The 19,363-nt window shown below is 41.3% G+C and overlaps 1 protein-coding gene across 2 annotated transcripts in view; it reads left to right on the forward strand.

Annotated features, from left to right (window-relative positions):
- Nucleotides 1-19,363, forward strand: part of Cers6 (ceramide synthase 6) — a 256,454-nt gene that overhangs the window by 189,590 nt on the left and 47,501 nt on the right. For both annotated transcript variants that reach the window (XM_031370514.1, XM_031370515.1), the window contains exon 6: nucleotides 2,244-2,336. In XM_031370514.1, coding sequence (XP_031226374.1) covers nucleotides 2,244-2,336 — 93 coding nt within the window. The remainder of the gene's footprint in view (nucleotides 1-2,243; nucleotides 2,337-19,363) is intronic.

A 19,363-nucleotide genomic window follows, 5' to 3' on the forward strand; every position in this document is an offset into this window, starting at 1 on the left:
AAAAAAAAAAAAAAAAAGAATGGTCTTCTGCTAGTAAGCTATCATAGCCCAACCCTGAGTAATTGCACCAGCACTCCCCAAATTGAAGATAGACTCGTGATCTCTGGCAACAGCAGTTAGCCTTGATAAGTGCCATATGTTAATAAAAATTAATGACTTTCTTTGTGTAGGGGGCATAGGAAATTAAACAGCATGTATGCAAGTATAATACATTGTATAAGTCATATGTATATAAATACATATAGCAGATTATAGTCCAGAGTCTGTCTCAAGCCTTCAGTGCACTTTAAAATATTGAACAAGCTCATGAAATATTCATTATGTCTTTAACACATATATTATATAAGTAACCGGATAGATTTTTAGGTGAAAAATAGTAGTATACTTCAATTTTAAACATTCCCTCTTTTATATGAGAGTAACCATTTGTTACACATGTAAGAGTTTCATATGGGTGTGTATTTTAAGGATAAATGTAAGGCGGTTATATGCAGTTGACCCTTGTACAGCTCATTACAAGGGGCATGCATACACAAGGCAGGAGAAGTCTAATGCAGGGATCAGGGCCTCAATAGCTCTGAGACCTGGATGTAACCTTTTAACCTGAGTTAATTGATAGCAATTTTCTGTCAGCTGTATAATCTAGATGAAAAACGAGAATAGTAATTTTACAGATTTCAGGATGCTCAGAGTGAGTCATGGGAGTGTCTTCCCCAACTGCAGAGCGGCTGGTGAGTGCTGACGATGCTATTGCATGAACTCTAGACTTCCAAACGTGATCTAGCTTGTCCTGTGCCCCTTCTGAAGCGTTTTTCCACATGAGGATGCCAGAAGTCAGAAAATCTCATCAAGACCAAATCTGACCTTAGCTCAACCAGGGTCATTTTCCCAGACTGCATTGCTGACAGCAGTTGCCTAAATACCTTGCTAATGTCTTTCAGTCTTAAAGAGACATGTCAGTGGGAAGTAGGTCTCTTTCAAGGTCTCTTTCTGAGCACAGATGCCTCTTTCAGTCCGTGGGTCACAGAATTCTGCAAGAAGACATTGTCAGATCCATTCATGAGAGTTCCCCCATCATAACTTCCCTCCTGCCCAGCAGTCCTCCAAACTTCAAATTCTATCACATTGAATATCAGTCTTACCACATGGGTTTGTAAAGACACCAGCTTTCAGTCTATAGTACTTTTCCTTGTCATTCAGAGTTCAAAACTACCGATCTAATATCTCAGCCTATAAAGAATCTCGTCAGAAATGTGAGCGAGACACATAGTTTTCCTTGATGCCTGTACTGAGCGAGTCAGTGCCATCATGTGATAGCTATCCAGTGTGTCGGGATTGGCAGGTGGTGCATGTGACATTAATTTCCTTTACAGTATGCAGTATTGCCTTCTGAACAGTGGTATAAATATATCTAAAGAGTTTTTGGAGTTTTGCTTTGTTTTTAATTCTTGGAGTAGACCAAGACACTTCATTATAACTCAATAAAAATAACTAAAAGTACCTCATCTAAGTGTTGTTGAGAAAACATTAAATTTTATGTAATTTTGTGCGTGTATGAAAAATATACTTCACTGACTTTACGTGTCCCTGAGCCTCTGAAGCAGTCAGAACAGGCATTATCTTCCATCCTTGGCCCCTGCCATTGTATAAGTAAATAACTTTACTACCAAGCCATGGAGCTGGACCTTCATCTCAGACACCCTGGCTCTCTGCTTAGTCGAGTATGTTGGCAGCCTTCCTGTCCCTGTAATCTTTAAACAAATATTTCAGAATCATTTGTTTTGTATATAGCATCATATTAAACATTTCCTAAACACACAACTCTCTTGAACTTATGCTTCACTGACCATTCGGGAAAGCATCCCTGCCACCCACTTGTTCTGTGCTTTGAACTGTCACGACAGCTGTCCTGTGTGTGCTCTAGGACGTGACCCGGGTTGCCTGAGGGCTCTTGTAGCTGCTGTATGTGAAAGAACCATAGAAGCTGTTGTTACACTCAGTAATGAACTGAATCCCAGACTGCCATGGTGGCTAATGCTTTCTGGGTTTGAGATGAAATGGAATTAATGTTCTCAAGCTGTGGTCTGTAGGCAGCCTCAAGAGTACTATTGTCTACCAAGAAAACAACGGGATTTCATGTGTTCGGCCTAAGCCTGGCTTTCCAGTCAGTGTGAGCTTGTGGCTTTTGGGGTACAAATTGGGCTTCCTGTTAAGTAAATCTTCCCCTTCTTTCTTTTCCTCAGCCACTCACTGCTGACCTTCACTACTATTACATCCTGGAGCTGTCGTTTTATTGGTCTTTAATGGTTTCCCAGTTCACAGATATCAAAAGAAAGGTAAGAGTTGTGGTGTTACCCATGGGTTTTGTTTAAGGTGGGCGAAGAGTCTCAGAGGCGTCCCTGAGCTCTGGGAGCTCTGGTTAGCACTAGTTCCTGCACTGTTAGAGGGATGTTGTCTGTCTATGCTGTTTTATATTCTCCTCCCTCTCCAGTCTTGCCCCCAAGCCCAGTGTTCTTTATTAATCATGCAAAAATACAGCAGCAAAGCCAGGCACATCTGTAAGGTAGCGATGGGAAAAATCACAAGTTTAAGGTGAACCTTAGCTGTATAGTAAGGGTGAGACTCTGAGGCCAGCCTGGGCGACAGAGCACTCTATCTGAAACACCCGAATATACATACGAGATCCTATATACAGATTCCTAGACATAATTACATATATGTATATATGTAGCATATGTGTATAAAAATATCAACAAAGTCCTTATCTTCTCTAAACTAAAGAAATGTATAGCTTCTGAGAAAGCGAGAGCACCACATTCACAACAGTTAACCGAATCTCTAGCTCAGTAGTTCTCAGCCTTCCTAACACGACCCTTTAACACAGTTTCTCATGCTGTAGTGACTGCCAACCCTAAAAACGATTTTATTGCTATTTCATAACTATACTTTGTGACTGTTAAGAATCATAAATATTTCTAGAGACAGGAGTTTGCCAAAGGGGTCATGACCCACAGGTTGAAAAGCACTCATCTAGCATCCACCTACAGCACAGATGGAGCCTTCCTGAATGACTCCTGCTCCGCTTTCCCCTCTGCTCCCCTGGAGTTGCTCGTACTGAGAGACTGTGTGCATGAGCTTCTGAGCACTGGATCCGCTCATTCTGGCCCCACCCTGCCAGCCCCTGGGGAGGATACTGTGTGACTGACTGTTTTCTTTCTCCATCATGGCATGTTTTCAATATTACCATATGTCTATAAAAAACATCTCCTGGTATCCATCTAAATGTAATGGAGAAAGGGCAGGTTACTACAATTATTTACATTCATTGAAAGAGAGAGAGAGTAGGCACACGGAGTGGGACTCTTGCTCTTTCCAGCAGCAGACATGTACCTGGCTAGCAAAAACAGGAAGGAGGGAAGGAGGAGGAGAGAGGGAAAAGTTGATCCTAACATATCTAAGTATCAGAAGTATATGGTCCCATCAAGACAAGCTTAGGTGTATTGGGTGACTCATTAACACCCACACTGTGGCTCTTTTACTCAAAACTAAGTATTCTGGAAACAGTGATGGCATCTATCTGGCTCTCCTCCATCATGTGAAGAGTGTTTCTTACTCTGGTAGGCAGACCATTTAGACTTACGATCTTCTCCGAGCCAGATTCCATATTAAGCTCATTTTGTATTTGCTTTTCCAGTAGCTCATTTGTCCTGGTAGCCACATAAGTCACACTTATGTAGCACAGAGATGTAAGAACATTCTTTTCTTTCATTTATTTTTTTCAACTTGAGAAAATTAATGCCGGATGAATCAGCCGGATGAATCTTAAGGCCACACAGTGTGAGAATGAATTAGTGACCAGGGTTGCAAAGCAAGGTCTTAAGATTCTCTCTGAGAGTAGACACATTTCGCGAGTGCTGCCTTGTCTGTCATGCTCTTGACGTGAGCCTCTTACAGCCTCTTGTAGCGTTCCCCTGTTTTTATGGATTCTTCCTCTGCCTGGTGATATTTCGGAGTGCCATCTACAGTTAGCACACTAACTGAGAAGGGGATGGCTGCCTTTTGCTTCTAAGAGCCTAGTTCTAGAAGACATTCCTATTCCAAAAGGTCCCTGAGCCCCTCTGCCTGCTTGGCTCTTCCCACTGTGTATAGAATTTGTCTTTGCTGTAGGCAGGTATATTGGGGGCATCTCCATTGTTGTAGGAAAAATAGGCATCGTCTTGACCACTTTTGTAGGCAGATTGCTTTAAAACATCGAAGTATATAGCTCTTTATATTTTTCAGTATAGTTAAGACATCAGATAACATATCTAAGTATCAGAAGTATATGGTCCTTCTGATAGTTTGACCAGGAAGTCTGTGGAATTGAGCCTAAGCCAGTGTATCGTCAGTGTTTAAAACTTGGTTTTGTGAGGTTTTTTGTTTTTTTTTTTTTTCCAGAGCTAGTAAAATGCTTGGCACCTCTCTTTTCATTTGGTCAGAGTAGTTTTGTATATTCCTGACATAGCTGGCTTATTGTGGTTTCTACACAAAATGGGCATTTGGCCGCCACCACCACACCTGTTTAGTAGCTGGCACAGGTGTTAATACAGAACCGTTTCCCTTGCTGCTGTCTGCCATTAGACACTGTAGCTCCAGGCTGCCTCTTCACCTCCCTGACTGGCCCCGCAGATCTCCAGCAGCTCCAAACCATTGCACTCCCATCAGGAAGGCCTCCCCTTCCAGCCATTGGAAATTGATGGTATGTACTGGCTGCCAGACATGCTCTCTACCCTCTACGTGGAGGAATTAACTCAGCTGTCTGAAGCCATCCTTTCTTCATCTTTGGATAGACTTGTTAAAGCCCTGTGGGCAGTGGAGGCTGAAAGCAGCTTTGGGAAGCTGGCTGTGTGTGAGGTCCTTAAAGGGGATTAGCAGGGCTTGGGTTCCCATTAAATCATAGCAAGCCAAATGGTCATTCCAAACAAAGGCCAGGACTTAGAAATGCTAAATAAGAGTTTCTTTCTCTGCCCGTGAATTGGAATCTTAAAACAGTTTATAAATCATTTCTCTCCTCAGCACTCCCATGCCTTTTGTTGTTTTTGTTTATTTTGAGACAGGGAGACTTGGGCTCAGATGTGCTGCCTGAGCCCGCCTCCTGGGTGCTAAGATTACAGGCTGGAGCCATCATGCTCAGATTTAGAGATCAACTTTTTACTGAGTTGTTTTATCAATCTTTTTAAAATGATCTTGATATTCAAGAGTCATCCTCTTTTTTTCAACATGATTTGTTTTCCACCAAGAATCTAGAAAAGCCCCCGAAAAAGGAGAGGAGATCTTTTCATCCCTTTTCTGTATTGAAAAAGGATATGAAGACTTGTTCATATCCAAGGCTGGGACTCACTGCTCAGTGGGGGGCACTGCTGTTAAAGGAAGTACAAAGACACCATGGACTGGTGATTTAAATATATGCTACAAAAAAGGAAAAAAAATGAAAAACTTCCTGGAGATTTTTCCTCTTTTCTTAATAGTTTTAAAAAATATATAGTAATTAAGATACCATCAAAACTATCAAGCATTTTCTTAGTTCCCAACACTAAAAGACCTTACTTTCCTCAAGGCTTCCTGTCTATTCCAATTCTGTGCTCTGGCCACCTGTTGCCAGTGAGCATTTCTGCACATCTGCATTTTCCAAGGCAGGCTAATAAATACTCTGTTCGGTTCAGAACAGCTTGCTTATGTCTAAACCACGTGTCCCTTTTAACGAAGCTGCTGTTTGGCTCAAAGACCTGGGCCTTCGGCCAATGGGCCTTGCTCATGTTCAGGCAGGCCTCCTTGGAGCAGCTCCAGAGCCTGCCTGATAGTATCTGCCTGGTGCTTTCTCTTGTTCTGGAAGGAGCACTACATCTTGTCAAACAGTCGTGGCAGAGAGAGATGTAGTGATGAAATATAGCAAAAGGAAAACTTGGTGACTGGCATGTCTCGTTCCCGTGTAACTTTTTGTAGAAACATTCTTGTGTCCACTACTGTGGGGCTTAAGCTCTCTGGCAGTGCCCACCCGCATTCCAGACCTTTCCTTTAGAGTAAAAAGAAATACGTCCTTTAATCCCCCACAAGGACCCAGTGTGCCATAGATTAAATTGAAATAATATACACTAAATTAACACCACGTTCAATAGACAGAAGTGAGAACGGCGCCTGGCACATAATAACCAAAATTTGACCAAATGTAACTAGTGTTCATAGATTTAAGTATTCCTAATCAATCAAAATCAACATGGTAATCATAGAAAAGGAGTAATCGAGTATGAGCACTTCTTTCCTTTCCCAAATAAGAACACTTGAAAAGCAGCTACCATGAATTCATAGGTGGGGAAACCTATTTTAGCATAATAAGAAAAACCCATCTTACACTGATGGATGATCCCTTAAATTTACCATTGTGAGAAAGCATTCAGGCAGGTATCACTTAGAAAGACAGTCAAAGACTCTGGGGCCCCTTACCTGTCCAGCACAGTCCCCAGTGTGACCTTGAAAAGGTTACTTTGCCTTTCTGTGTGTTGGGGTTTCTGAGAAAAAAAAGTAGGTCTGAGAACCTGCCCCATGGGAATGTCACAAGCATAAATAAGCAGAACTGGACTTGTTCCTGGCGCACCAGCAAGGAAGGTGCAGTTCATGTTAGCTTCCCTGTGGCCACCTGTGTTGTGAGTCACAGCCCTTCAGGCTGTCTAGAACTGTGTGGGTCATGTACCTCCACAAAGCATGCACAGCTAAGACCAGTAAACTCTGAACATAATTGATTTCTATTGCTCCTTCACTATTTAATTGCTGTGGTGAGACCCTCCAGAGGGTTCACTTTCCTTCTTCTATGGCGATTGGTACAATTTGAGATGGCTAAATGACTGACAAGTGGACTCCTTCCGCTGTCTTCCAACAGAAGCATGGTGTTGGTAAGAAACAAACATTTTGTCTCAACCACTGAGATTTGGTGATGGTTTTTTTTTTTTTTTTTTTTTTTTTTTTTTTTTTTTTTTTTTTACTCTCTAATATAGTTTATCCTGATGGGAACAGGTATTAAAAATATGGTGAATTATAATTTCCTAGAACTGTGTTTGAGAATGATTTATCAAAATCAGTAGGCCTCAAATGGGGTCTTTGAGTCCTTGGCATTCACTAAGAACTTTTCAGGAGGTCTACAAAGGCAAAACCAAACAGTGGTACTGAGATCACATTTGCCTTTCTCTATGCACAGATATTTGCAAAGGTAACAGTGGACAAAGCTACTAGCTGCAGCACCAGGCTGCTCCTGTAGTCACTGTATCCTCCAGTGCTGTACAGCTAAGGATGCTCCTGTGGTCACTGTATCCTCCAGTGCTATACAGCTAAGGATGCTCCTGTGGTCACTGTATCCTCCAATGCTGTACAGCTAAGGATGCTCCTGTGGTACTGTATCCTCCGGTGCTATACAGCTAAGGATGCTCCTGTAGCACTGTATCCTCCAGTGCTATACAGCTAAGGATGCTCCTGTGGTCACTGTATCCTCCAGTGCTATACAGCTAAGGATGCTCCTGTGGTCACTGTATCCTCCAATGCTGTACAGCTAAGGATGCTCCTGTGGTACTGTATCCTCCGGTGCTATACAGCTAAGGATGCTCCTGTGACACTGTATCCTCCAGTGCTATACAGCTAAGGATGCTCCTGTGGTCACTGTATCCTCCAGTGCTATACAGCTAAGGATGCTCCTGTGGTACTGTATCCTCCGGTGCTATACAGCTAAGGATGCTCCTGTGGTCACTGTGTCCTCCAGTGCTATACAGCTAAGGATGCTCCTGTGACACTGTATCCTCCAGTGCTATACAGCTAAGGATGCTCCTGTGACACTGTATCCTCCAGTGCTATACAGCTAAGGATGCTCCTGTGACACTGTATCCTCCAGTGCTATACAGCTAAGGATGCTCCTGTGGTCACTGTATCCTCCAGTGCTATACAGCTAAGGATGCTCCTGTGGTCACTGTATCCTCCAGTGCTATACAGCTAAGGATGCTCCTGTGGTCACTGTATCCTCCAGTGCTGTACATCTAAGGATGCTCCTGTGGTCACTGTATCCTCCAGTGCTATTTACCTAAGGATGCTCCTGTAGCACTGTATCCTCCAGTGTTATACAGCTAAGGATGCTCCTGTGGTACTGTATCTTCCAGTGCTATACACCTACTAGAGGGTAAATTCCAGTTTCACTTGAAAACACTATGGATAAGGCACTAAAATTATTTATATTATTAAATCTCTGTTCCCAAATACACACAAAGTATTTATGTGTGTTGAAACAGGAAGTAGGCATGGAGAATGGTTGCACTACTGTACACAACTGTGTCTCTAGAAGAATAACATACTATTAATTCTATGAACTGTATACTAAATTTGCTCCCCTCCCCGATAGAATACTATTTTTAATTAAAAAAAAAAATAACTGGCCTTTTGTGGTCAGAGAGAACTTTTATAAAAGTGCACAGAGTGAGCTAGTCCAGTTGATTAAAGAAAAGAAACTGACATCATTCACTGATGATAAAACTTAAGGTTTCAAGCAAACCTTAGATGTCTAGAAAATGTGTGTCCACCAGTGAGAGCGTGCCAGCCTCTCAGTATCTAAAGACTGTGTTTGCAATGATGCTGTGAAAGAACATTCCAGAATGAAGCCTATTGCTTTGTGTGCTACCTTTAAAATTATTGGAAATACTAAATAAACAAATGTAGCTTTAAAATGGTTCTTAACAAGAAAATATCATTAGCAAGGTGAACTGGTGTTTTTCTAAACGTCTAATGCATGGTGTCTTAAAACCATGCACAAGTATTTAAAGTAAAAGGCTGGCCAGTCAGTGTAGCTGACTATCAAGTGTAGCTGACTGTCAGGTGTGTTAATTATGGTTCACACTGACACTTGAAGAATATTTGACTTGTCAAATCTTGGTATTGTATCAAAGATATGTAACTATCCAAAAAGACTATTAAGAGCCCCTCTTATTTTGGCTGTGTATTTCTGTGACACTAGATTTTTGCCAGTTACTTCAACCAAAGTATCTCACAGCAGATTGAAAGCATGTGCACTTGTAGGGTTCCAGCTCTCTTGAATTAAGGCAGGCAGCAAAGAGATGTGTCTCGATGTGAAGCACTGGATACTTGGCATATCAGTTGTTTGCACTTTCATTGGAGAAACCATAGTTAGCTTCCATAAAAGCACTTGTTAGTCTATAGTGAAATTTACTTAAAATTAGTAAATGTAATGCATCTTTTTAATTTCTCACTTTTACCTCTAATAGCTTGAATGCTGGTAGAGCTCACATAAACACATGCTCCTGGGAATTCTTTGTCAACCAGGGTCAGAGCCTGTACTGTGGTAGCACCAGTGTGACAAACTTGGCCACCTGTCTTCAGGAAGCCAGTCACAGAGACAATCACAGAGCCAGTCACAGTGAGAAGCAGCAGTCAGGGAGATGGTTTAGCTGCTGCTGAATTAGTTGTTGCACAAGTATGAGGAGCTGAGTGTGGATCCCCAGCATCTGTGTAAAAGCTGGGCCTAACAGTAGGAGGAAATGTGTTTAATGTGGCCATGAAGAGACCTAATGACAACACGCTCACACAGACACACCGACACACACAGAGACACACATACTCACACATTCACACACACAGACACACATACTCATACATTCAAACACACAGACACACATACACGTGCACACACGCACACACACTCACTCACTCACTCACTCGTTCCCTCATCAGTCTATCTTCGGGGTCCTGGAATGAGGTTTTAGTTTAAATAGAGGGCCATAAATATGTATAGCTAAGCAATTCTGGTCAGAGTGCACTCCATACCTTGATCCGCCATTGCCTCCACTGGTTTCTCCTTCGACTGTGTGGAATCTCTTTCCAGGAGATTACTCTCCTCTGCTGCCATCAGGCTTCTCCCTTCTCCTTCTCCCAGCATGACATTCTTAGACAGTTAGATTTTAGGGACCATTGTTTCAATAGTCTCAGTAGCCAAAGTAAGTGGCATAAGTTTTCCAAACATCTTTATTTTTGGCAAGCTGAGCATTACCTCTTCAATGCTTTTTAGGAATATAAAGGTGTCCCGAGACCCTAATGTGTGAGCATTGCTGCCCCAGAGTCTTGTCTTTCTTAAGAGTAACTTGAGGTGGTATTTCAGATTGTATCAAGCAGTCCCCTCCTTTCTTGAAAGCTAAGCTCTCACTGGGTGCATCCAATGCTCCCAGTGCCTCTTCCTCAGGCATGTGACACTCTGAGATTTCTCCTTAGGAATGTCCTCCTGATCCAAGCCTATACCCCATTTCTGCCCCTCCCCCAGACTTCATAACATAAAGAAGAAAATGTGACTCATTTGAATAAGCTACTATCTGCCATCAAAAAAAAATCTGCAAAAGGATTGTTTTACAGGATAAATTTGTGAGGTTTTGTCTTTTTCTGCCAACTCAATATCTACATGCCACATCCTTGCCAGCATTTGCTGTCATCTGAGTTTTTTATCTTAGCCATTCTGACTGATGTAGGGTGGAATCTCAGGGTTGTTTTGATTTGCATTTCCCTGATGACTAAGGACTTTGAACAATTTTTTAAGTCTTTCTTGGACATTTGAGATTCTTCTGTTGTGAATTCTGTTTAGCTCTGTACTCCATTTTTTAATTTGATTATTTGGTTTTTTGGAGGTTAACTTCTTGAATTCTTTATATATTTTGGAAACTAGCCCTCTATCATATGTATGGCTAGGGAAGATTTTTTTCCCCCAATCTGTAGGCTGCCATTTTGTCCCATTGACAGCGTCCTCTAGTTTCATGAGATCCCATTTACAACAATCCCAAATTGTTGATTGTGGAGCCTGAGCCATTGGTATTCTGTTCAATAAATTTCCCCCTGTACCAAGGAATTTGCGGCTCTTTCCCACTTTCTCTTCTATTAGGTTCAGTGTATCTGGTTTTATGTTGATGTCCTTGATCCAGTTGGGGTTGAGCTTTGTACAAGGTGATAAATATGGATCTATTTTCATTCTTCTACATACAGACAGCCAGTTAGACCAGCACCATTTACTGAATATGCTTTCTTTTTTCTACTGTATCTTTTTGGCTTCTTTATCGAAGATTAAGTGTCGATAGGTGTGTGAGTTTATTTCCGGGTATTCGATTCTATCCCATTGATCGGCCTGTTTGTCTCTGTACTAATACTATACTGTCTTCATCACTATTGTTTTGTAGTACAGCTTGAGGTCAGGGATGGTGATTCCCCCAGAAGTTCTTTTATTGTTGAGAATTGATTTGGGTTTTTTGTTTTTCCACATGAAGTTGAGAATTGCCCTTTCCTTGTCTGTGAAGAATTGTGTTGGAATTTTGATGGGGGATTTCATTGAATCTATAGATTGCTTTTGTATTTTGTCAGCTTTTCAGCTTGTAATGAGATGATTATGTCACTTTTTTCCTTGAGGTTGTTTATATAGTGTATATTATATTGATGGATTTTCATATATTGAACTATCTCTGCATTCCTGGGAAGAATCCTCCTTGATTGTAGTGAATGATGATTTTGATATGTGCTTGGATTTGGTTTGAGAGAATTTTATTGAATATTTTTGCATCGATATTCATAAATGAAATTGGCTCTTTGTTTGGTCTTTGGGTGGTTTAGGTATCAGAGTAACTGTGGCTTTATAGAATGAGTTCAGTAGTGTTCCTTCTGTTTCTATTTTGTGGAGTAGTTTGAGGAGTATTGGTATTAGCTCTTCTTTGAAGGTCTAATAGCATCCTGAACTAAAACCATCTGACCATGGGCTTTTGTGTGGGGTGGGAGGTTTTTAATGACTATTTCTATTTCCTTAGGGGTATGGGACTGTTTAGATAGTTTACTTGATCTTGATTTAACTTTGGTATGTGGCATCTGTCTAGAAAATCATTAGTTTCATCTAGATTTTTCCAGTTTTGTTGAGTATAGGCTTTTGTAGCAGATTCTGATGAATTTTTAAATTTCCTCAGTTTCTGTTGTTATGTCTTTCTCTTCATCTCTGATTTTGTTAATTTGGATACTGTATCTGTGCCTTTTAGTTAGTTTGGCTAAGGGTTTATCTATCTTGTTGATTTTCTGAAAGAACCAGCTCTCGGTTTTGTTGATTCTTTGTTTCCAACTGGTTGATTTCAGCCCTTAGTTTGACTATTTTCTGCCTTCTACTCCTCTTGGGTTCCATGAGAAGAACTTATATTCTCTTATTTTAGGGTGAAATGTTCTGTTGATATCTGTTAAATCCATCTGCTTTATAACTTCTGTTAGTTTCACTGTGTCTCTATTCTGTTTCTGTTTCTATGATCTGTCCATTGGTGAGAGTGGGGTATTAAAATCTCCCACTGTGTGTGAGGTTCAATGTGTGTTTTGAGTTTCAGTAAAGTTTGTTTTAAGAATGGAGTGTTGCATTGGGGCATAGATGTTCAAAATTGAGACTTTCTCCTGGAGGATTTTTCCTTTGATGAATATGAAGTGTCCTTCCCTATCTCATTTGATAACTTTTGGTTGAAAGTCTATTTTATCAGATATTAGAATGGCAACTCCAGCTTGTTTCTTGGGACCATTTGATTGGAAAACTTTTTTCCAGCCTTTTACTCTGAGGTAGTGTCTGTATTTGTCACTTAGGTGTGTTTCTTGTATGGAGCAAAATGCTGAATCCTATTTATGTATCCAGTCTATTGACTTGTGTCTTTTTGTTGGAGAATTGAGTCCACTGATGCTGAGATATATTAAAAAACATACAATTGTTTGTTCCTGTTATTTTTTTTTTGTTAGAAGTGGTATTAAGTGTGTGTGATTCCCTTCTTTTGGTTTTGTTATGAAATGTTTAATTTCTTGTGTTTTCTTGAGTGTAGTTACCTTCTTTGTGTTGGAAATTTCCTTCTCATATCCTCTGTAGGGCTGGATTAGTAGAAAGATACTGTTTAAATTTGGTTTTGACATGGAATATCTTGGTTTCCCCATCTATGGTGATTGAGAGTTTTGCTGGGTATACTATACTAGACTGGCATTTGTGTTCTCTTAGGTCTGATGACATCTGTCCAGAATCTTCTGACTGGCCTCCTTGGAGGCAGGTAGAGCTCTGTGACCTGGGTTACAGCCAGTCTCCTGATAGGCAGGCAGTGCTGTCTCTGGTTAGGCTCAACCTCCTGTGTCTCTGGTTAGAGCAGGTCTCCTGTGTCCCTGGTTACTGCAAACCTCCTGGGAGGCAGATAGGCTATAGGATGTGAGAGGGTATTGGGCTCCCTGATCTCACCCAGATGGGGGAAGCAGCTCTGCATGCCTTTTTTAAGATGAAGCGTATCTTTTAGTCTTTGATTCAGATGTCTGGCCACTGGAAAGACTCATCTGCATAGGTATAGGAGGGTAACAAGAACACTGTATTACATAAGGACCCACACCTAGGACTGTATGTTCTAAGTCTAGGGCCTCAGCTAAAGGTCTGTCTCCCTAGCTGGTGGTGGTAGTGGGGTGGTTCTGTTCCTAATTGTATTCTCTTCAATTGGAAGTTGTTATTTGGTCTTCTGGGGGAATTCCTCTCAAGTAATTCTAGAGAGCCTAGAAGAATCTCCACTTTGGCTCATTGTAGCTCTAACCATTCTGGAATCATGACCCCATTCAGCCCCCACCCTTATAAATACCAACAAACCATGCTTGAGGCTTTGACCTCACTGGAAGCACTGTGCTTCCCGCCCAAGACCACTCCTTGCAGCCTGGCTATCACGATGCCCTTGTCATCTCCCAGGGCAGTCCTTGTTCTGTTTATCCCTCACTTGATGGGTTCTCCTAACCATCCCCTCTGCCTCGTCACAATTACCTTCCCCTTATATTTGTCCCTGAGAAGCTGTGGGTAGGATATCTACCAACCTGAACTCCAGACTACATGGAATTGGCTTTAGGATCTGGCTCTAACCCATTGTCACAATGTGAATTTGGAGAGCTTGGTGTCTGGGTGCCTCAGCTTCCATCCAAAAAAAAAAAGAGCTCTGAATATCCTTGCTTCATGGAGCTGCATCAGGGAGAAATCACAGCTTCAGAGCCTCTGCACATGGAAATTAGTAGGTAAATTAGAAGGTGCTTAGGCATTTACTAGGTAGTCATTGCAAAAGTGGGGTTTAGAAAGAAGAGAAACACATACTTTCTACCCCAGAGGAAAAAGAAGCTTTGAGGAAATGCCTCAGCTAGAATTCAAGGTGTAGGGGCAGGTACTGGGACTGCTGAAGGTAGAGGAACTAGAAGAAGACATGGCTGCTAACTGTAAGAGCTCCCCTGAACTCTGCCCGACAGCTTACAGCACCATCTCCAACTGTTTAGCCTGGAGGTGTTCTCTGCCCTTTACACGAAACACAAAATTGAGTCTCTGATTGCTCATTGTCATTTGGGCCTCAAGACTTTGGGAGTGCATATGAAGGTGCTGGCTGGAGTCCCATCAAGTAGCTCTGAGTTTAGTTGGGCACAGTCTGCCCCCTACTGATGGTGTTGGATGCTTTCAGGTTAGATGGGCTTTAGTGATTGAGCTCCTATAGGGACCTCTGCAGAAAATGGAGAGATTCATCTCTGAACTAATGGAATTCTTCAGGCTTACATAAACTATATTTTTAATACCTCAGAAGTGACCTTTTCTCATTAAAATTCATGCAAACTAATATGGCCAGGTCAAGGGTGACTTAAACAGAACCTAGAAAGTCCATCATGAAGATCAGGTAGTTGCGTGTTGACAACTTGTGAGAAAAATGGCACATGTGTGTTTGATTAAACACACTGACGTCAATTGCAGTCAGTAGGTTTGGGAGCTTGCTTGAATGGAGAGAGGTGGGAGACTGAAGACTAGCTCAGAGCACTGCAAATCCAGCACCGTGCTCTGACTACCCCCACCAGAAGTTATTGGTAGCACTATCATACTGTTTCTGTTGCACAAATAACATTTTATTGTACTCCTTTCTAATGTAATAGAAAATCAATTAAAGATTAAATATTAACTAATTCACAGTGGACAAGATTATGAGTTCTCAATCTTGAAAGGGCACCATAAATGTTCTACAGGAGAAAGATCGGGTGAATAGCGCTTACACAGCAGTTCCCTGCTTCATTTATATCTGTTTCCAGAAGCCATAAAATAATGGTGCCTCTAGCAGCAGAGGAAATGCCAGTCCATCTGGACACACAGCTCCTGCTTTTAGAAGCTGGAGAAGCCATTGCTGGCCTTTCAGTTGTCTAGAAGTTGTAGTTATAATTGATCATGATCCCTTTGTTGAGGGTACCTTTCAGAACTCCTTATGGTTTATATGAATTTCAAGAACAATATTAAATTGGTTTGGATTGCTTCAGAATAACTATGAAAATTAATCTCTTACATATTCTTTGACAGAAGAAAGTAAGGCAGAGACTATACACCTACTACATTGCATAACATAACTGAGTTTCTCACATGATGTCCTTTAGTATGATTCTAAAACAAGGGTCATCAAACTTTACTGTAAGGATCTGGCAGTGTTGTAAAGTTGTAGGTACTTTCTGTTGCAGTTTTTCAAGTGTGCTACTAGAGCAAGAAAGCCACCTAAGACAGAAAGGAAACAAGTGGGTGCAGGAATGTTTCAATAAAACTTTATTCATAAGCACAATTCTGGCAGTTTCTCTATCTCTGCTTTGATGCAGAATAACTTATGAGTCATGAAGAGAAGGAAGAAGAGGAGGAGAAGTGGGGAGAGAGAGGAGGAAGAGAGGGAAACAGATGATGTTAATTGTAAACTTGCCTGTTGACCTGTTTCTTGGAGCCTTCAAAATCCGTTGAATGCATCATAAGTGCCTAATGTCTATTCTTTGAGCAAAATCACAAGTTATTATTTATATGTGTTAACTTTATTAAATTCAAGACAGCAGACATTTTCTTTCCATCTGAGCAAAGGCTTTTCCACTGTCTGGATTTTTAGAGATATTTGCGATCTTAGCTGTCTGTGAACATCTGCTCCAGCCCTCACTTAGACTCTCAGAAGCCCTACTCCTTTTATGAGGTAGCTCAATACTATTTTTTTTTCATTCAATTAGTTCCAAATGAAAATTTAAGGAAAACTTTCTTATACCTAGAGAGAGTATGTATGGTGTAGCTTTTTATGGTGTAATTTTATCTTAATAAAGGCAGGTACATTGAGATGGATTTGTGGTCCCTTTATAAAGTAGAAGATATCATGTCAGACTCTAACATAACAAACACAGAGGGAGCTGTTTTCTAGAATCTGCCACATATGTCTTGGTGAGTGATTTTGTTGTATATAAAATTCCCCTAAAGAAGTAAAGGTACTTGTTATTTTTTTTTTAACAGTTGGGGACTCAGTCTTACTAAGTTTTGCCATCAAAATGGATGGCTTATCCTTGAATTCCTTTATTTCAGAGTTTTTCTACTGGAATTTGGGTCAAAACCACATCTGGTTCCTTTTTTTCTTTTCTCTGATAACATGTAAGGAACCACTAACAAGATGGTGGGGACTCTGGGAAATGCAGAAGGAACACAGAGGGACTCTTGAGGATGAGCGATTCTGTCAAGAGACAAAATGACATTACAGGTTGCTAGGGTCATTGCTGAGGCAAGGGGCACTTCTGGTGCTTGGAATCAAGCGCTAACCTGAAGACCAACAACTGAGCCCAGGCTCTTACGTGATTTATCCCGCAGAAGATGCTTTGGAAAAACATCGTCAACCTGAAGCCTCATATTCTGTGAGCCACTCTTGTGTCTGCAAGCACACTGTCGTTTCCAGCAGTAACAAATGGGAGAATGGAAACTTTCCTCCCTGTGCTGATACAATCCAAATGGACAGTTTTTAAAACACAGTTATTTGGATCAAATTCAGTGCCTGCTCAAAGATATGTGCTGGATGACAGGATGTGAGTAACAGGTGTGAGGGATTTGACTGTGTCTAAGACCTTCTGAAGCACAAATGTAAAACAAGACCATTATCCCAGCCTTTCCTGTTTGTGTAGATATGATTATAATGGAAATCGGTCCTCTGCTGTGGCTGCCTCTGTGAACTCCAGCAGTCAGAAAACAAACTTTTTTTTTTTTTTTAAGAACAAAGGATTGACAGTCAAAGCTCATCTTCACAAAGCAAATTTTATCTGAAAAACAAGGCTTTTATTTTTAAAGGTTCCTCGTTATTCTGACAGGCATTGTTGTTGACATTTCTATCAGATATGAATTAGGACATTTAATTGGGAAGTGGTCCTAATCTTCCATAAGTGCTTTAACAATTAACATTTATTCATTTCAAAAATTAATAGAGAAAACCTTTTGTTCTCTGTCTTGCAGTAAGCTGAGAGCAGCCCTTGAGGGCTGAACAGTAGGGAGGGTGGGAGCACCTAACCTAACCTAACTGCTTTTAGGTTCTCAGCTACTTAGATGCCAGAAGGTCTCTGCTAAACATAGGCAGCTATAAACTCACTGAGCTCCTGAACTGTGCGTTTTGATTTAGGCCTGTGTAAGAATCGGTTTGACATAGCAGTTGATGAGTTGGGGCTACTTCAGCTTGGCTGGTGTTTTGAAGTGCTATGTGTGGTAAAACACCATTCTCCAGGTCATGGGGAACAGAATTCATCTTTCATTGGAAGACAGCAGCAGAGCAGTGTGTATTGTCTGCCAGAGGCCTTTTGGCATCATCTGCCTTTAATAACCTAGGAAAGCCCTGCATAGTGTAAAGAATTGTTAGGGTTTCAGTAGCTTCGAGAACAGCTATGTTGCGTCTGTGTGCAATTCCTCACACAACCCAATGTGTTCATCATTTCTCGTCTGTCCATGAGCTAAGACTGCTGTGTCTGAGGAAGAGGGGGTGACCTGGGTTAGCAGGTGGTGTGAATTCATTCTGTTGTGGGCTGAAGCATTAGCCCAGGCAATTTGGACTGTTTTCCTGCCACTGGTGGCCACCGTCAGTGCCAGACCACTAGGTTAGAGACTGAGTCAATTGAAAAGACATCACTGTGTTCTAGTTATTAATTTCTTAAGATCATTGATGGAACTGGCATATGGTTTAGATCTTGGAAATTGACCTCTGTGTGAGGTTATCGATACAAGGCACCTTCCTGGGAACCAGAGTGACCCTTGAGCATCTTCAGCAAAGTGAACACAAAGCTTGTAAAAGTAGTAGAGGTGTCAAGGTGGACTTTTCAAAATGAGAAGCATAGGGACACCAACAGCTCTGTTCTATAAACTAGAGGCAAGGTGGGGGCGTTTGACAGATTGACGCATGCTTTGGCCCGCATACGCCTGAATAGGTGTACTTTCTTAAATCTCTGAGTTAGACAGGTCTGAAATTAGTTGCTTAGAGACTTCAGAGGTCAATCACTGAAACTACTAAGCTGAGAGTTAAAGAATTAACAACTAAAAATAAAAAAGATCTAATCCAGCATCTTCATTGCCAAATAAGGAAGTTGATGCCTGTGCAGAAATGACAAGGCTGATGAGCTGGAACCTACATTGCAAGTTGCCTCTCCTGTAGTGTGGGCTTCATAATTAAACTAAGTAAGAGTCAGAAAGTCTTGAGGAGTCATCATGCTGTGAGTTCCTGGTCATAACTTTCTTGAACTTTCATGTTAAAATAGAAATTGATTTAACTGGAAGTGGGGGCATGTCTAAAAAGCAGTTGTGTAGCTGAGATAAACTAGAGACTAGAATTTAGGAATAGATACTTTCTTGAGTTGTAGAGAAGGTGTCTGTGAGACCAGGACCAGTAAGAAACTACGAGTCCAAATGTCAGTGGCCCTGGCTGCTGCGAGACTTGTCTCAAAGAAAAGGGAAAAGAACAAAGCAGCTCTAGAGAAGACCTAACGCTGCCATGTTCCCCAGGAGCAAAAGACGAGTTTACGTCTAAGACCTGAGGCTATATCTAAGTTAGTTGTCCTTGCCTTTCAGTCAGAAAAACTCAGTGTAGCCTGGCCAAATGACAGCCTAGGCACTGCAGACCATAGTTATTCTCAGAAACAACTAGAGAATAGTCTCAATAGAAGGTGCAAGAAGGTGAGGGCATGGGTAAAATGCAAAACAGCCACGTGACCTTACCCTGAGGAGTACCAGCAAGTACTCTGTGGCTACTCTAGTGCCATAAGCAGGTCACCTCTGAAGCCACAGAACGAATTTTATCATTTACTTCTTAACCTGCCATTATCCTATCAGCACAGATGTTGGCTACCTGCGATAGTTACATACCAGTGATTAAACCATAGAATAGTTACTTTCTGTTCACCAAATAATTTCTTTTTAAATAGCGGTCATTGGAACTGGAGCGCTGAGCCAGGGGTTAAGAGAACTACCTTACTACTTACTCTTCCAGGGTACCTGACTTTG

The sequence above is a fragment of the Mastomys coucha genome, unplaced genomic scaffold (genome assembly GCF_008632895.1).
Source record: "Mastomys coucha isolate ucsf_1 unplaced genomic scaffold, UCSF_Mcou_1 pScaffold15, whole genome shotgun sequence".
Taxonomy (NCBI): Eukaryota; Metazoa; Chordata; class Mammalia; order Rodentia; family Muridae; genus Mastomys; species Mastomys coucha.